The sequence below is a fragment of the Mastigoproctus giganteus genome, chromosome 4 (assembly GCF_048544385.1).
Source record: "Mastigoproctus giganteus isolate SK-2022 chromosome 4, ASM4854438v1, whole genome shotgun sequence".
In the NCBI taxonomy this organism is placed as follows: domain Eukaryota; kingdom Metazoa; phylum Arthropoda; class Arachnida; order Uropygi; family Thelyphonidae; genus Mastigoproctus; species Mastigoproctus giganteus.
This window is the reverse complement of record NC_143578.1, coordinates 175,276,918-175,295,501: the sequence shown is the minus strand read 5'-3', so window position 1 is coordinate 175,295,501 and position 18,584 is coordinate 175,276,918. Positions and strand designations below refer to the sequence as shown.

Here is an 18,584-nt window from a genome sequence, read left to right as displayed (position 1 = left end):
ATTTGTGGGTTGGTCACTCGCACACTAGCAAGGCTTTTGTGGATTTATTGAATGATTGTTTTCTACAACAGCATGTTCGGGAGGGAACTAGAGGGAGCAATACTCTTGATTTGATTATCAGTAGTGATTTTTCATGCATTAAGAACCTGCAGATACAGGAACCACTAGATGGCAGTGATCACAGTGTGCTGAAGTGGGATTTACTCAAGGAGGTAACTACCATCAGGGGTAAAGGGAAGGGTTATTGCTTTCGTAGAGGTGACTACCATGGCCTGAGACAGTATTTAAATTCTGTGCAAGTGGGACCAACTGATGATGTTACCAAAAGCAAACTCAAAATGGGAAGCATTCAAAGAACTTATCTTGGAAGATACTAGGCTTTACATACCAACTAAGAAATATTTTTCAAGGTTCAGGCCTAAATGGATGTCAGATGAACTAATGAGACATATGGCAGAGAAGAAAAATGCATGGGATACATATAAATTAACATGTGACACAGAAGCCTATAATAGATATAAGTTGATCTGTAACCAAGTTACAAATGAAGTTAGGCAGGTGAAGGCAGATTACAAGAAATCTTTGGCAAGGGATGCAAAGAAAAACAGCAAAGAGTTCTTTACTTATGTAAACTCTAGAAGGAAGGGGATGAATCAAATTGGTCCACTTGATATCAATGGTTCAACTGTCCATGATCCTGCTCAGGTAGCTAACAAACTAAATCAATATTTTGTATTGACATTCACACATGAGGAGTTATTCAGGAAGGGGAATGCCATAGGCGAAGTAAACACTGGCAGTGAGCTAGAAGATCTTGTAATAATTAAGAGTAAAGTGGAGGAGAAATTGTTGAAGATAAATACAAGAAAGGCACCTGGGGTGGATGGGATCTATTCAGTTATATTAAAGGAGGCAGCAAAGAAAGTAAGCAATCCATTTGCCATAATTATGAGAGCTTCCTTGGACTCAGGGGAGGTACCAACAGACTGGAGATGTGCAAATGTAACCCCAATTCACAAAGGAGGATCAAAGGCTGACACAAGTAATTATAGACCTGTGAGTTTAACTTCTGTTCTAGGAAAATTAATGGAAGCACTGGTTAAAGAAGCACTGCAGGATCATTTTGACAAGAATTCAGTTATAGCTCAAACACAGCATGGTTTTGTTAAGGGAAGGTCTTGCCTGACCAATTTGATTGGATACTATGATGTAGTCACAAAAGAATTGGATGCAGGGAATAACTTTGATATTATATATTTGAATCTTAGAAAGGCTTTTGATACTGTTGCACATGGAAGACTGCTGCACAAATTGGAGTAGTGTGGCATCGGTGGCAAATTGTTGCTGTGGATAAAGGGATGGTTGAGTGGCAGAAGACAGAGAGTGGTAATTAATGGACACTGCTCATCATAGATTGATCACACTGATCTTACCCACTTCTATTTATAGGTGAAAAGCCTGCTCACTCATTTCATGTAATACTCAGCTCACTGTCAAATATATCTTAGTTGACTGTCCTGTTACTCTAGCATTAGCATTAGCATTAGTAGAGGCATATGATGCAAGAAAGCAAGCTTATTCAGCATCAGCCAAAAAAAAAAAAAAAAAAATCCACTCCCATTTCACCCCTCTGTTCGTTCGAAATACCTGTCCAGTTGAGCTTTAAATTTGGTTAGGCTATCAACTTCTACAACAAGTGATGGAAGTCGGTTCCACCAACCAACCACCCGCTGGCCAAAGGCAAATTTACGCACATCTATCCGACATCCGTCCTTCCTCAATTTGAATTTATGCCCTCTGAGGTGATTATTGATTATTCTGAGCAAGATGAAGAATCCCATTGGCATTGAGCATGCTCAAACCATTCAAAGCCTTATACACCTCTATCAGATCACCTCGCCGGTGCCTAGTCTCCAGACTCTGTAATTTGCAAAACTTAAGCCTTTCTTCGTAAGAGCAACCTTTTGTTCCATTCACTAATCTTGTTGCCCTTCTCTGTACCCGTTCCAGCAGTTCTACATCCTTCTTGAAATGAGGCCTCCAGACCTGTATACAGTACTCAAGATGTGGCCTAACCATTGCCTTATACAAGGGAATAATCACCTCCTTATCCCTGCTAGAAAAATTCCTGTATATCATTGACAAGACACCATGAGCTACTCTTGCAGCTCGTCTGCACTGCTCAGAGAACTTCATATCTGCCTGCACAATTACCCCCAGGTCCTTTTCATTCTCCACCACTGTCAGTGTAGTACCGCAGAGTTGATACGTTGCTCTGGGGTTACTGTTTTCCATGTGTAGTACTTTACATTTGTCAATGTTAAACTTCATTTGCCACCTCTCAGCCCATCTGTTCAACCTTTCCAGATCCTGTTGCAGCAGCATAGCGTCAGTAGTGTCCTTAATGACCCTGCCAACCTTTGTATCATCTGCAAAATTGGACATTAAACTTGATATCCCATCATCAATATCATTCATAAACACCGAAAACAACAACGGACCCAACACTGAACCTTGAGGAACTCCACTAATAACATTAGTCCACGTTGAGCAGTGTCCATTGATTACCACTCTCTGTCTTCTGCCACTCAACCAACCCCTTATCCATAGCAGCAATTTGCCTCCAATGCCACACTGCTCCAATTTGTGCAGCAGTCTTCCATGTGCAACAGTATCAAAAGCCTTTCTAAGATCCAAATATATAATATCAAAGTTATTCCCTGCATCCAGTTCTTTTGTGACTACATCATAGTATCCAATCAAATTGGTCAGGCAAGACCTGCCCTTAACAAAACCATGCTGCGTCTGAGCTATAACTGAATTCTTGTCTAGATGATCCTGCAGTGCTTCTTTAACCAGTGCCTCCATTAATTTACCTGGAACAGAAGTTAAACTAACAGGTCTATAATTACTTGTGTCAGCCTTTGATCCTCCTTTGTGAATTGGGGTTACATTTGCACATCTCCAGTCTATGGGTACCTCCCCTGAGTCCAAAGAAGCTCTCATAATTATGGCTAGGGGTTTGCTTACTTCCTTTGCTGCCTCCTTTAATATAACTGGATAGATCCCTTCCACCCCAGGTGCCTTTTTTATGTTTATCCTCAACAATCTCTTCTCCACTTTCCTCTCGGTTATTACAAAATCATCCAGCTCACTGCCATTGTTTACTTTACCTACATCATTCTCCTTCCTGAATAACTCCTCATGCGTGAATGTAGATGCAAAATACTCGTTTAGATTGTTAGCCACCTGAGCAGGATCCTCAACTGTTGAACCATCAATATCCAGTGGACCAATCTGATTCATCCCTTTCCTTCTCGAGTTCAAATATGTAAAGAACTCTTTTCTGTTTTTCTTTGCATCCTTTGCCAAGGATTTTTCGTAGTCTGCCTTTGCCTGCCTAATCTCCTTTGTGACTTGGTTACAGACCAACTTGTATCTATCATAGGCTTCCATGTCACCCATTAATTTGTATGTATCCCATGCATTTTTCTTCTCTGCCACATGTCTCATTAATTCATCTGACAACCATTTAGGCCTAAACCTTGAACAATATTTCTTAGTTGGTATGTAAAGCCTGGTAGCCTCCAAGATTAGTTCCTTGAATGCTTCCCATTTTGAGTTTGCTGTTGGTAACATCATCAGTTGGTCCCACTGTATAGAATTTAAATACTGTCTCAGACCATCATAGTCGCCTTTACGAAAACAAAAACCCTTCCCTTTACCTCTGATGGTAGTTACCTCCTTGAGTAAATCCCACTTCAACACACTGTGATCACTGCCACCTAGTGGTTCATTTATCTGCAGATTCTTAATGCATGAAGAATCACTACTGATAATCAGATCAAGAGTATTGCTCCCTCTTGTTGCCTCACGAACATGCTGATGTAGAAAACAATCATCCAATAAATCCACAAAAGCCTTGCTAGTGTGCGAGTGACCAACCCACAAATTCCAGTCAATATCTGGGAAATTAAAATCCCCCATTATAAGACTCTCTGATTTACTGGCCCACTCTATTTCCCTGTACAATATCTTATTATACTCATCAGAGTCATTAGGCCTATAGCACACTCCTACTCTCAATTTTGATTTCCCTATGCTTATGTCACACCAAACTGACTCGACACTGCCCTGTCCATCGATGTCGACTGGCTTCACTTCCTTGGACTTTATGCGTTTCTTAATTAATAGCATAACCCCTCCTCCCCTCGTGTCCTGTCTATCCTTTCTATACACATTGTATTCCCCAAATTCCAGTTCCGCATTACTTATATCTGTGTGACACCACGTCTCTGATATCCCAAAAATATCTGCCTTTGATGTTTTGAGCAATACCTCTAATTCATCAAATTTATTTACCAAACTCCTAGCATTGGTGTACACGCAGGTATACATGCACCTGTTTCTGTTCTTAGCTACCCTAACACAACCCATGTGTTTACTTGTACCGCAATGACTACCAGCAGTCTCTGAAATATCCTGCATCTTGTTTTCCAGGCTTCTGCTCATTTCAATAGAAGCAGTGCAAGAATCACTTCCACCTCTGCCAGTGGCTACTGTTAATCTATTAGTCCTTGTATCCCCCCCAACTAGCAGTTTTCCGACCCACCTAACACTGCCTCGACAGCATCAGCAAAAATTCTTGCACCCTTTCTATTTAAGTGTATCCCATCCCTGTAGAAGCAATCTCTCCTGTTAACAAGTACAGTCCATGCTGAAAAAAATTCTACCCCTTGAGCCTTGCACAATCCCTCCAGGGCCGAATTGATCGACAAGTCTCTCATCATATACTCCCACCTATCGTGTCTGGGCAGAATTGCGGACACTTTCAAGTTCAACCCTAATTCACGGCTTTTTTTCAACAGTGACCTGTACTTGCTAAGTAATTCCGCCGGTCTCCTACTCTTAATATCATTAGTGCCAACGTGTACAACTATATCACCTTTTGTGCCCTTAAAAGATGATATCCGCTCTACAACATCATCAACCTTTGCCCCTGGCAGACATACCCTGGTCCTATTCCACCTATCCTTTTTACAAAGCATGTTCTCCGTTTCCCTGACAATAGAGTCACCAACAACTACTAGTTCCTGTGGGACCAGCGCATTCTGCCTAGGGGGCTGCCTGTGTGTTGCCTGATGACCAAGTGCAAGCTCTGGCGTTGATGTGGGCAGCTGAGAGCTTGATGGGCCCCTCAATTTATTTCCTTCGAGGGCATCCACCCTGTCCTTCAAGCTCTCATAAAGGCCCATAACAACGCTGAGTTGTCGCCTGATTTCCTTGCACTCCTTACATCGTGCACACACAAAGACATCCCCCTTGGCAGTATCATGTCCCGTACCCGACTGCTCCGCAAACATCAAGCAAACAGTGCATTTTAAAAGACTGTGATTCAGAGGGCAACTGCCCCCCTCAGTTCTCCCCTGAACCACAGCACTCCCATTAGCTTGAGCCTTTTGCTTTGCTGCTCTGGTCAGAGTCATGATTCCGATTTAATTCAATAAAATTCAAAACAAAAATTAAATCCTTAAGTTATATCCCAAAACAGTTATGTTATATATATTTTTTTTCGGTATCTAGTGTTTTCTACGAGTTCCCTTTATACAACTTCCGTATCACGTGTACCCCTATAGTTATGTATTAATTATTTGTTACGATTAAGTCGTTATAATATCAGGTATAGCACTTTCAGACTCTTTGAAACCCAAATGCACAGTTTATATACAGGACCCTCTAACACTACATCTTCTAGGAAATACAGCAAATTTTACAGAGCCATTTTGTCTCCCTTAGACAGATGAAACTTTAAATATATCAATGTATTTAATTGACATCAATATGCTATTCATCATCCGATATGCAAATGAATCATAGAAAGACCCATTTAGGCTTTAGCTGCTCTTGTGTTGTTAAGCTCCAGTTACAACAACAACAACAACAGCCAGCAATAAGTAAATGAAAGTATAATGAATATACAATAAGTATAATGAAAATAAATTACCTATGGGTCTCACTCCTCCTGTAAGTACCTATATGGCTGACCTTTGAATTTCTCCAAGCTGTCAGCCTCAACTACCCTTGTAGGTAATTCCATTCCTATAATTAACTATTTACTGGATAAAATAAAACTTCCTATAGACGTGTATACATTTCTACTCCTGTAATTTGAATTTAGGGTTCCTAGTTCTGGAATCATTTATAACAGTGAAAATTTTGCATTCATTCATTTTATTTTCTCCTCTCTGCTCCTTGTAGACCTCAGTCAGGCTCCTTCCACCATGTCTATTTATCCAGCTCGGTAGCCTGCATATTCAGTCTTTCTTCACATCAGTGCCCTTTTGTAAATCTGACTAGGTGGGTTGCCCATTTTTGCACCTTTTCAAGAAGGTCAGTATCTTTTTTCAGATGTGGGTTTCATACATGGAAGTAATTCAAGTGTATTGCAAGTAAGTCATAAAGAGGAGCATTCCGGATATAGAGGATTTGAATGCTCTTGGAACCAATTTATTACAGGCTAGCGAGAAAAGCATGGAATGCTATTACTGAAAACATTAATCTTTCATGTTATTTGAATTTACAATAACAGTAATTTACACTCTCCTAACCTTCTGATATATAGAAGGTTAGAAGGGTAAATTTTCCATGTGATTTGGAATGCTGTTATTTCAGCATTGTAAATGTTGATTGTGATATTTAATGTGGCAGATTGCATTTAACTAAAGCGAGATAGTTTCCCTGGATACAAACAGAAAAAAAAAAAAAAAAAAAAAAGAATGAAAATGACAATGGCATAGAAGAAATTAATGTACTTACTTGCCAATAAACCTGAAAGACAACAGATGTACTGTGTAGATATACTGAAGGTCTCTCTTTTAATTGGTACAAAAAATCATGTCTCTGCAGTAAATCATAATTATAATGATCAAGGGAATACATGTCACAGCCATTTTACATTCCATCTTCTTATTGAAAAACATTGCTCTGCATAAATGGCTTGAATTTCTCAAATATCCACCGCCAATTTTTAATAATTATTCATTGGGTGAAGAAAATTTAGTTAATTTCAGTCCTTCAAAAACTCAGTCTTGTGTTAAATCTCACAAAAAAAGAGATATTTCTCCTATGCTCATCTTTAATAAACTCTAGAAGGAAGGGGATGAATCAGATTGGTCCACTTGATATTGATGGGTCAACTGTTGATGATCCTGCTCAGGTAGCTAACAAACTAGATGAATATTTTGCATCGACATTCATACATGAGGAGTTATTCAGCAAGGGGAATGCCAGAGGTGTATTCAACTCTAGCAGTAAGCTACAGAATCTTGAAATAACTGGGAGTAAAGTGGAGGAGAAACTGTTGAAGATAAACACAAGAAAGGCACCCGGGGTGGATGGGATCTATCCAGTTATATTAAAGGAGGCAGCAAAGGAAGTAAGCAAACCCTTAGCCATAATTATGAGAGCTTCCTTGGACTCAGGGGAGGTACCCATAGACTGGAAATGTGCAAATGTGACTCCAATTCACAAAGGAGGATCAAAGGCTGACAAATAATTATAGACCTGTGAGCTTAACTTCTGTTCCAGGAAAATTAATGGAGGCACTGGTTAAAGAAGCACTGCAGGATCATTTAGACAAGACTTCAGTTATAGCTCAGACACAGCATGGTTTTGTTAAGGGGAAGTCTTGCCTGACCAACTTCATTGGATACTATGATGCAGTCACAAAAGAACTGGATGCAGGGAATAACTTTGATATTATATACTTGGATCTTAGAAAGGCTTTTGATACTGTTGCACATGGAAGACTGCTACACAAATTGGAGCATGTGACATTGGAGGCAAATTGCTGCTATGGATAAAGGGGTGGTTGAGGGGGAGAAGACAGAGAGTGATAATCAATGGACACTGCTCATCGTGGACTAATGTTATTAGTGGAGTCCCTCAGGGCTCAGTGTTGGGTCCATTATTGTTTTTTGTATTTATAAATGATATTGATGATGGTATATCAAGCTTAATGTACAAGTTTGCAGACGATACAAAGGTTGGCAGGGTTGTCAAGGACACTACTGACACTATGCTGCTGCAACAGGATCTGGAATGGTTGAGCAGATGGGCTGAGAGGTGGCAAATGAAGTTTAACATTGACAAATGTAAAGTACTACACATGGGAAACAGCAACCCCAGAGCAACGTATCAACTCTGTGGTACTACACTGACAGTGGTAGAGAATGAAAGGGACTTGGGGGTGGTTGTGCAGGCAGATATGAAGTTCTCTGAGCAGTGCAGACGGGCTGCAAGAGTAGCTGATGGAGTATTGTCAATGATATACAGGAATTTTTCCAGCAGGGATAAGGAGGTGATTATTCCATTGTATAAGGCAATGGTCAGGCCACACCTAGAGTACTGTATACAGGTCTGGAGGCCTCATTTCAAGAAGGATGTAGAGCTGCTGGAACGAGTACAGAGAAGGGCAACAAGATTAGTGAATGGAACAAAGGGGTGCTCTTACGAAGAAAGGCTTAAGTTTTGCAAATTACAGTGTCTGGAGACTAGGCACCAGCGAGGTGATCTGATAGAGGTGTATAAAGCCTTGAATGGTTTAAGCATGCTCAATGCTGATGGGATTCTTCCTCTAGCTCAGAAAAATCACCTGAGAGGGCATAAATTCAAATTGAGGAAAGACAGTTGTAGGATAGACGTGCGGAAATTTGCCTTTAGCCAGCGGGTGGTTGGTTGGTGGAACAGACTTCCATCCCTTGTGGTGGAGGTTGATAGCCTAAATAAGTTTAAGGCTCAGCTGGACAGGTATTTTGAACGAACAGAGGGGTGAAGTGGAAGTGGTTTTTTTTTTTTTTTTTGGCTGATGCTGAATAAGCTTGCTTTCTTGCATCAAATGCCTCTACTAATGCTAATGCTAATAACACTCAGGTTTCTAGCCAGATCTTTATTGAGAATTATCCTGACTTTTAATCTCTTAGTATAAGCACATGACAAATATTGCTTCCTCTGCATCATAAAATCTGGAATTTCTCTTTCTCTCTCAGTTGGTGCTTTTCCTCCAGGGAACATTATTCCCATTATTGCATACGTTTGTATCAGCACACATACTTACAGGATTGTATGTTCCTTAGTATAATTTAATATAGTATAGTATGGCTCTGTAGTTATTTTTTATATATTTAAATTTTAATTTTGGTTTTAAATGCCAAGAGATAAAACAGTGTATTATTAATGCCTGCTGTATTTTTGCAGTAAATTTCAATAAGTTGAATTTTCAGTTCCTTGGAGTGTTTGCTTCTCCCCACAACTATATGAGTTATTTCAAGATGCTGTACTAAGAACAGTACTTTTTAAAAATTTGGGCCATTCCTATATTAGTCATGCAATTTAATATGCAGCATTTGATTTACATGATTTCGTAGTTTTAGAGTCTGCATAACGAAATTTGCAAAGTGCAGAGCAGTCATTTATCCAGGGTGACATTGACAGGAATCTGATATGGGAAGTCAGTGAAGCAATGGTGCATGCATTGCTGCAATTCTGAAACTGTGCTATAAGCCATGTAAAGGGGAACAGTATAGCAGATGCAACTGTTGCTAAAGAGCAGAAATCCAAATGGTGCTGCTAGTGCAAGTTCTGTTTCTCATCAATTGTATTTGTCTTATTTGCCATATATTTAATGAAGCCACACAAAAGGCTTCATTAAAAACATATGTTTTGTATAGAATACTCTTCTTAAATTGCACTGTAAATACTTACTTAGTTAAAAGAGGTTGGGTAAATGATTCAACACCATTGAGGAGCATTAGCAAGGGCACATGATGCAAGAAAGCAAGCTTATATAGCATCAGCCGAAAAAAAAAAACCCTTATTTCACTCATCCCTTTGCTAGAAATGTTTGTCAAGTTCTGCCTTGAATCTATTTAAACTATCAACTTCTACAACGACAGATGGAAGTTTGTTCCAGCAATCAACTGCCTACTGGCTAAAGGCAAACTTCCGCACATCCTATCCGACATCTATTTTTTCCTAAATTTGAATTTATGCCCTCTCAGGTGATTATTCTGAGCAGGAGGAAGAATCTCATCAGCATTGAGCATGCTCAAACCATTCAAGTGTTTATACACCTCAATCAGATCACCTCGCAGGTGCCTAGTCTCCAGACACTGTAATTTGCAAAATTTAAGCCTTTCTTCATAAGAGTAGGACTTTGTTCTGTTCACTGATCTTGTTGTCCTTCACTGTATTCGTTCCCACAGCTCTACATCCTTCTGAAAATGAGGCCTCCAGACCTGAATACAGTACTCAAGGTGTGGCCTGACCATTGCCTTATACAAGGGGATAATCACCTCCTTATCCCTGCTAGTAAAATTCCTGTATATCATTGACAAGACACCATCTACTCTTGCAGACCGTCTGCACTGCTCAGAAAACTTCATATCTGCCTGCTCAATTACCCCCCAGGTCCTTTTCATTCTCTACCACTGTCAGTGTGGTACCACAGAGTTGATACATTATTCTGGGATTACTGCTTCCCATATGTAGTACTTTAAATTTGTCAATGTTAAACTTCATTTGCCACCTCTCAGCCCATCTGCTCAACTTTTCTAGATCCTGTGGCAGCAGTATACTATCATTAGTGTCATTAACAATCCTGCCAACCTTCGTATCGTCTGCAGACTTGGACATTAAGCCTGATATACCATCATCAGTATCGTTTATAAATACAGAAAACATCAATGGACCCAACACTGAACCCTAAGGGACGTCACATAACATTAGTCCATGAAGAGCAGTGTCCATTGATTACCACTCTCTGTCTTCTTCCACTCAACCATCCCTTTATCCATAGCAGCAATTTGCCTCCAATGCCACACAGCTCCAATTTGTGCAGCACTCTTCCATGTACAACAGTATCAAAGCGTTTCTAAGATCCAAATATATGACATCAAAGTTATTCTTTACCTCCAGTTCCTTTGTGACTATATCATAGTATCCAGTCAAATTTGTCAGACAAGTCTTCCCCTTAACAAACCCATGCTGTGTCTGAGCTATAACTGAAGTCTTGTCTAGATGATCCTGCAATGCTTCTTTAACCAGTGCCTCCACTAATTTCCCTGGAACGGAAGTTAAACTAACTTGTTTGTAATTACCTGTCTCCCCTTTTGATCCTCCTTTGTGGATTGGGGTCACATTTTCACATCTCCAGTCCATGGGTACCTCCCCTGAGTCTCCAGGGAAGCTCTCATAATTATGGCTAAGGGTTTGCTTACTTCCTTTGCCGACTCCTTTAATATAACTGGATAGATCCCATCCATCCCAGGTGCCTTTCTTGTGTTTATATTCAACAGTTTCTCCTCCACTTTCCTCTCAGTTATTACAAGAATATCTAGCTTACTGCCAGAGTTGAATACACCTCTTGCATTCCCCTCCCAGAATAACTCCTCATTTGTGAATGTAGATGCAAAATATTCATTTAGTTTGCTACCTACCTGAGCAGGATGATCAATGGTTGAACCATCGATATCAAGTGGACTAATCTGATTCATCCCCTTCCTTCTAGAGTTTACATAAGTGAAGAATTTGCTGTTTTTCTTTGCATCCTTTGCCAAACATTTCTCGTAATCTACCTTTGCCTGCCTAACCTCTTTTGTAACTTGGTTACAAACCAGCTTATATCTATCATAGGCTTCTGTGTCACATGTCTAATTAGATCATCTGACATCCATTTAGGCCTAAATTTTGAAGAATATTTTTTTTTGGTATGAAAAGCATAGTAGCTTCCAAGATTAATTCTTTGAATGCTTACCATTTTGAATTTTCTGTTGGTAACATCATCAGTTGGTCCCACTGTATAGAATTTACATACTGTCTCAGACCACAGTAGTCAACTTTACAAAAGCAAAACCCTTCCCTTTATCTTTGATGATAGTTACCTCTTTGAGTAAATCTCACTTCAGCACACTGTGATCACTGCCACCTAGTGGTTCCTTTACGTGCAGATTCTTGATGCATGAAGAATCACTACTGATAATCAGATCAAGAGTATTACTCCCTCTAGTTGCCTCCCGAACATGCTGTTGTAGAAAACAATCATCCAATAAATCCACAAAAGCCTTGCTAGTGTGTGAGTGACCAACCCACAAATTCCAGTCAATATCTGGGAAATTAAAATCCACCATTTTATAAGACACTCTAATTTACTGGCCCACTCTATTTCTCTGCAGAATTGCTCATTATACTCATCAGATTCATTAGGCCTATAACACACACACCTACTCTCAATTTTCCTTTCTCAGCGCTTATGTCACACCAAACAGACTCAGCAATGCATTGTCCACCAACATCAATTGGATGCACTTCCTTAGATGTTATGTGTTTCTTAACTAACAGCATAACCCCTCCGCCCTTTCTGTTCTGTCTGTCCTTTCTGTACACATTGTACTCCCCAAATTCCAGTTCTGCACTGCTTATGAATGTTCTATGACCTTAATTTGTGAATTTGTATTATTTTGGTTAGAAACAAATCCACATTCCAATCATTGAACTTCCCTTCATGAAATTGAAAGTGACAATTTATGTTCATTTCATTGTTGGTTATATTTTTGAGTTACTAATTGACACAAGGAAACCATGTACCATTACAACAGCACAACACAAGTTGTTAGCAACCTAGGACATAACTTTCCTGAATGGTAACAGGATAGTTTTTCTTCTTGTAAGACAGTGCACCAGCAGCATGCACATTGCCTGATAAATTGAGAGATCCTTTTCTGTCAGGGAAATTTCCTGTCACATTCTGTACATCTGCCACCCAACATGCAAAGGGATTTCTGCTTATGCAGATACCCTAATTTCCAAGTTTATAAAGGGGTCCCCAACAGTACCAGAACTTAAAATGGCTTTAATCAAAATGGCAAGAAGCATCCCATGCAAAATGCTTTCACCATTAGTTTAATCGATTCTTTTTATGTTAATTGATTATTTATTTATGTTAACTGTGTTACTTGATTTTTTTTCCTGTTTATTTGTCATAACCATAATTATCCATCACTGGTTGTTACAAACTCACTCTTCTCACTCTGGATACATTGATTGCATGCCTAATTTAAGAATATTCCAAAATTTTCAACCTTTCCAACAAATATTTTGAGGGAATCATCATATCCTGGAAGTTATTTTATGCCTTGTGCATGTGTGTGTGTATATATATATATATATATATATACAGGGTGTCTCAAAAATATTTCTGCAAACGTTTAGGGGAGGTAGGTAACATCTAAAGGAATGTGAATCGCATAGGAACCCATAACTGGAAACTTCACCGTAAGTCGGTAGACGGCACAGTAGTCGCCGCATGAAGATCATGCATCGATATATACGAACTGTGAGCTGGCAGACATGCACCTAGTTTATGGATTAGCAGAGGGCAATGGACGAGCCGCTCAATGAATTTATGGAGAACACTTCCCAGACAGACATGTACCAGACCACCATTTGTTTGCGTGTGTGCATCAAAATTTGTGCGATTATGGGTCATTTAGAGGTAACAGGAGTAGTGCGGGCAGACCACGTTTGACGCGAACTTCCGCCATGGAAGAAAGTGTGTCGAATGCCATCCAGAATAATCCTACTACCAGCACACGTGCTGTTGCCTCTGCCTTAGGAGTGTCTCGTTGAAGTGTACAGCGTGTCTGGCACGCTGATTCCTTACACCCCTTTCATCTCCAAGGGTTCAGTTACTGCTCCCCCAAGATCATCCTGCACGAGTGGCTTTTGCGCAGTGGTTTCTCCAAGAAAGTTTTCGAGACTTGAATTTTCCAGCCTATATTTTGGTCACGGATGAGGCTTATTTCACTCAGGAAGGCTTATTCAATCAGCACAATGCTCATGTGTGGGCTCACGACAACCCATACGGTGTGCGCCCCCATGCGGCACAACATCGCTTTGCAATAAATGGTCGGCCCATACCTGTTACCATCCCGTATGAACTCCGCTAAATATTGGATCTTTCTTGAATAAGTTCTACCAGGGTTGCTTGACGATGTTCCAGCAAATGTGAGATGCAACATTTGGTTTCAACATGATGGGGCACCTGCTCATTATGGAAGGTGTGTTCGTGACCATTTGAACCATTCGTGACCATTCGATGGATTGCCCGTGGTGAACCCGTTGCCTGGCCCCCACGCTCACCTGATTTATCAAATCTTGATTTCTTTCTGTGGGGGGGGCCCTCAAATCTATTGTGTATGAATCGCCTGTGGAGATGGAAATGGATCTCGTGGCGAGACTTGTCTGCGCTGCTGCTACTGTCAAAGAAATTCCAGGTGTGTTCGACCATGTCCGCCAATCCATGCTGCATTGGTGTCACGCATGCATCGCATCTCATGGTGGAACCTTCAAACATCTGTTGTAACATCATGAAATGCATCAATCTTGTACTCCATTATTAATATTATGTCAAATAAATGTTTGCCACTAATTACTGTCTTGTGTCATTTCTGCTTCTTGTGCCTCTGCTACTACTTTCCCGTGACATTTCCAGTTATGGGTTCCTATGGGATTCACATTCACGTTTGTACCAATATTTTTGAGACACCCTGTATATATATAGATTCTTCAGCTTACTGACGAAAGAAAAATCACTATCAGATTCTCAGCATGTGCTGTGTATATATGATTTTTTTTTTGTTTCCTGGAAAGTTCTTTATAATTATAGATGGTTCTAATTCCATAGCTGTTCAATTTCATTCCTATAAATTTTATAAATTTGGAATAGTAGTAATCTGATTTTTTTCAGATTACTGTTGTTTCAAATGAGTTTTATCAGAGTTCTTAAATAAGATATAGATCAGAATACATTCACCCATTTTCATTTTTTTCACAAGTTTCTTAACTTTAGATTAATTAGTATAGAAACTTTCTGAGTATTTTTGTTGTTATTCCTGCTTTCATATTAAGATAAATGAAGATATATAAATACAAACGATACTTCAGGTAAAACAACTAATGTAATTTTTTTTACGAAGGCTGTTCACTAAAGAATGGTCATAATTTTTCATGAACAACTGTACTGCTTGCTATTTTTATCTGAGCTGCAGAATTTTAGACCAAACCAGGCTGCATTACATAGCAACTGTGCAGTTGAGTCCTGTGCACAGTATGACCTTGGCTGTTGTTCAAATTTATACCTGTTCTGTTTTGCCAAGGAACAGTATCAAGACCAAGGAACTGCTTTCAAATTTTGTTTCCATCTCAAGAAAACATCAGATTGAAGTGTATGAAATGTTAAAGGAAGCTTATGGTGCATCTACACTTTCATATACCACAGATGATTTAGAATGTTTAAAGATAGATATGATTCAATCATGAAAATTAGCAGTCCTGGAGCTTAAACCACTGCTGTCACCACAGAAACCATTAGCACTGCCTCTGTAATTGTGAGAGAATATCATCATATACCAGTAAGGCAACTGACAAGGATATTAGAATATCAGTAGGAAGCATGCAAAGTATTCTCCATGACCATTTGCCTATGATGTTTGTGCATGATGGGTTCCAAGGTTACCCACACTTGAGAAATAGCAAATTTGCATGGAGGTTTGTCAGGAGCTGGTGAGGTTGAAGTGTTGAGGCTGAAGATGGTGAGGTTCTGCACAAGGGGATAATGGCAGATGAGACATGACTTCATAATTTCAACCCAGTAAGTAAGCAACAAAGCTCTGTTTGGAAGTCTACGTTATTGCCAATGCCAAGAAAAGCAAAAGTCACAACTTTTGTTGTGACTTTTTCAGAAAAGATTATGGTCATCTCTTTTTTTGATATTCAAGGAATGGTTTACCAGCATGTTTTTCCACATCATATCTGTTATGGGACCTTACTACAGAACTGTACTGCACACTTTGCAGTATCACATTTGTTGCAAATGACCACAACTGCACAGGTGGTGTAGCTGCATCATGACAATGCAAGACCTCATATTACTCATACTGTAGTCAAATACTTAGTTAGAATTAATGTCAAATGTGTTCCTCACTGTTCCGTCATATCTGTTATGGGACCTTACTACAGAAGTGTACTGCACGTTTTGCAGATCACATAAGCGATAAGTGTTGGCCATTTTATTTACCTAATTGTTATTTTATATTGTACTTGATACGTAGTCTTATAGTTATAGTTATGCTGGTTATTTTTATTTTTAATTTAGATAAAGAGTTTTTGTAGATTACTACTTAATATACATAAAACCGGTGTTTCGTTCGAATCTTGCAGCCATTGTTTTTGTATAGAGTGGTAGGGAATTCAAATTTTTAATTGTGGTAACTAGGTAGCTTTAACGTAAAATTATATAGATAATACGCAACACTGCATTTAGGATTCTATTAGATAGTGTAGTATTGACAATTAATTAATTAAATTTATTGATCTTATTAATTTAAAATATCATGCCCCAGACTAGAGCAGCAAAGCAACGGGCACAAAGTGGCAGGAGTGCTGTGACTCGGGGAAGAACTGAGGGGGGGGAGCGATTCTCCAACGCATCACAGCCTTAAAAAATGTGCAACTTGTGAAATGTTTGCTGAACTCTCTGGAACAGAACATGATCTAGCCAAGGAGGATGCCTTTGTGTGTGCGAGGTGCAGAGAGTGTCTAGAAATTAGGCATCAACTCAGCATTCTACTGGGCGACTATGAGAGCTTGAAGTATAGTGATTGAAAGAGATATTGCTGCTTACCAAGGTAAGGCAGAGATCCTTTGAAAACTCACTTTTCTCTTCTTTTGATGTTCATGGCTTTGGCAATTTTTCTTGCTTTTTTCTTGGCCACAACATGTAATGTTTTCACGTGTTCGTCGACCGGAAATTTTTTTCTGCGTGGAACATTCTTTTCTGAAATAACAAAAAAAAAAAAAAAAGAACACTCTATGCTCAAACTGCCTATTTTGTAAATTTTTTATAGCAAAACTGAACTGTTTTGTTACACTCTCAAAGTTTATACTTTCATCCAGCGTCATTTATGGCATGAGAATTAAAGTAAAACACTGTTGACATGTTTTTCCATGGTGGTATGATTGAATATTATGTCCAGATGATTGAAATCACATTTACAAGTTTAATGCCTGAAAACTGGTCAAATTAATGATAGTAGTATTGCTAGTAATATTCATGTTATATACATTTATATGTACTAATAATTCAAACAGCCACAATTTTCATTTCCATATCCATGTATGCAGATGCATATAATCCGATGTCAATTAATAACTTTATTAGGCAATTTTTGTGACCAATAGTACTGGAATCGCATCTGAAAACATTGCAGTTTGTGATGAAGTATGACTAACTTTTCTGAGATGACATTTTTAAAGCATTAGGCTTCAGACAATGGAAAACTTGGAACAGAGCTACCAGTCAAATGTGGGGGAATGTGTCAATGAATGCATTAAAATGTACAAATTTCCACTTAAAGATGTGATTTGCACTAAGATTCAGCTTCTTCAATTATTATGTTCTATATATAGACACCATATGAAAAACACTTATTCCTTTGATTTGGAACCTTGTAATTATGAAATATCAATGATTTGGAATTCCTAGTGAGATCATATTCTGTTTAAATTTAAATGTTAACTATAATTTTCTGCAGCACTGCAGAGAACATTGTGCATTTATTCATTTAATTAGTTAAAATGGTGAATAAAAAAAAAATCACTCTGGAATTCTTAAGTCATTTGTGCCTGTGTGTGCATTAATTTGAGATACTTGCTCATGATTTGTAAACCTCCCAGATCCTATTAAGTTATCACATTTTTAGTTTAAATGGCATTTGTTTTTTTGGCTGTGCTTGTGTAAAACCATTAAGTAGTCTAAGTTGAACCAACCAAAACCAAACCAACCACAAACTTCCCACTGCACATGTCGCACTCTGCCCTCCCTTCCTCCCTCCCCCACAGTGCCTGGCGCCCCTCCCCAAGATGTCCTCAGCTCTGCCATAGACTCCCGTTCCCTCCGCATCTCCTGGAACCCCCCTCCCCGAGACCAGCAGAATGGGGCCATCACCTACTATAAGATCAAGTACCTAAAAGTTGAAGATGGGGATGACCTGGGTAAGGCCAGCGAGGTCCAGAGTGGTCCAGATGATCGATCGTATGTGATTGGTGGTCTAGAGAAGTGGACAGAGTATCGAGTATGGGTGCTTGCCGGAACATCTGTAGGCGATGGTCCTCCATCTCCGCCAATGGTTATCAGGACAGATGAGGATGGTATGTATATGTTCCTCACCCCTTTCCTCCTCTTTTTCTTTATTATTATTTTTAACTATATGTCCTGTTTGTGTTTCTGTTTATCACATATGCAGTGGAAAGATGATCAGTTTTCAAAATTGAAGTATCTTACATGAGGGAAGTTGCACTTAGTAATGTTTAATTAGAATTTTTATTTTTTCTGTGTAATAGTTAAGTAAATAATAGAAGCAAGTGCTGTTTTTATTACATTACATACTGCATTTACATTACATATGTTTTTAATTTCACAGAGAGCAAAGCCACCTATACTTATCTGATCCTACCATCAATTTGACCAG

The 18,584-nt window shown here is 39.2% G+C and overlaps 1 protein-coding gene across 6 annotated transcripts in view; it reads left to right on the top strand.

The window, feature by feature from the left end:
• The window catches only part of LOC150087215 (tyrosine-protein phosphatase Lar-like), a 1,652,393-nt gene that overhangs the window by 920,468 nt on the left and 713,341 nt on the right, over window positions 1-18,584 (top strand). For 4 of the 6 annotated variants that reach the window (XM_090371077.1, XM_090371080.1, XM_090371079.1 and 1 more), the window contains one exon: window positions 17,956-18,264. The exons of the other annotated variants lie outside the window; for them this stretch is intronic. In XM_090371077.1, the coding sequence (XP_090227203.1) occupies window positions 17,956-18,264 (309 nt within the window). The remainder of the gene's footprint in view (window positions 1-17,955; window positions 18,265-18,584) is intronic. 6 annotated transcript variants of the gene reach the window in all.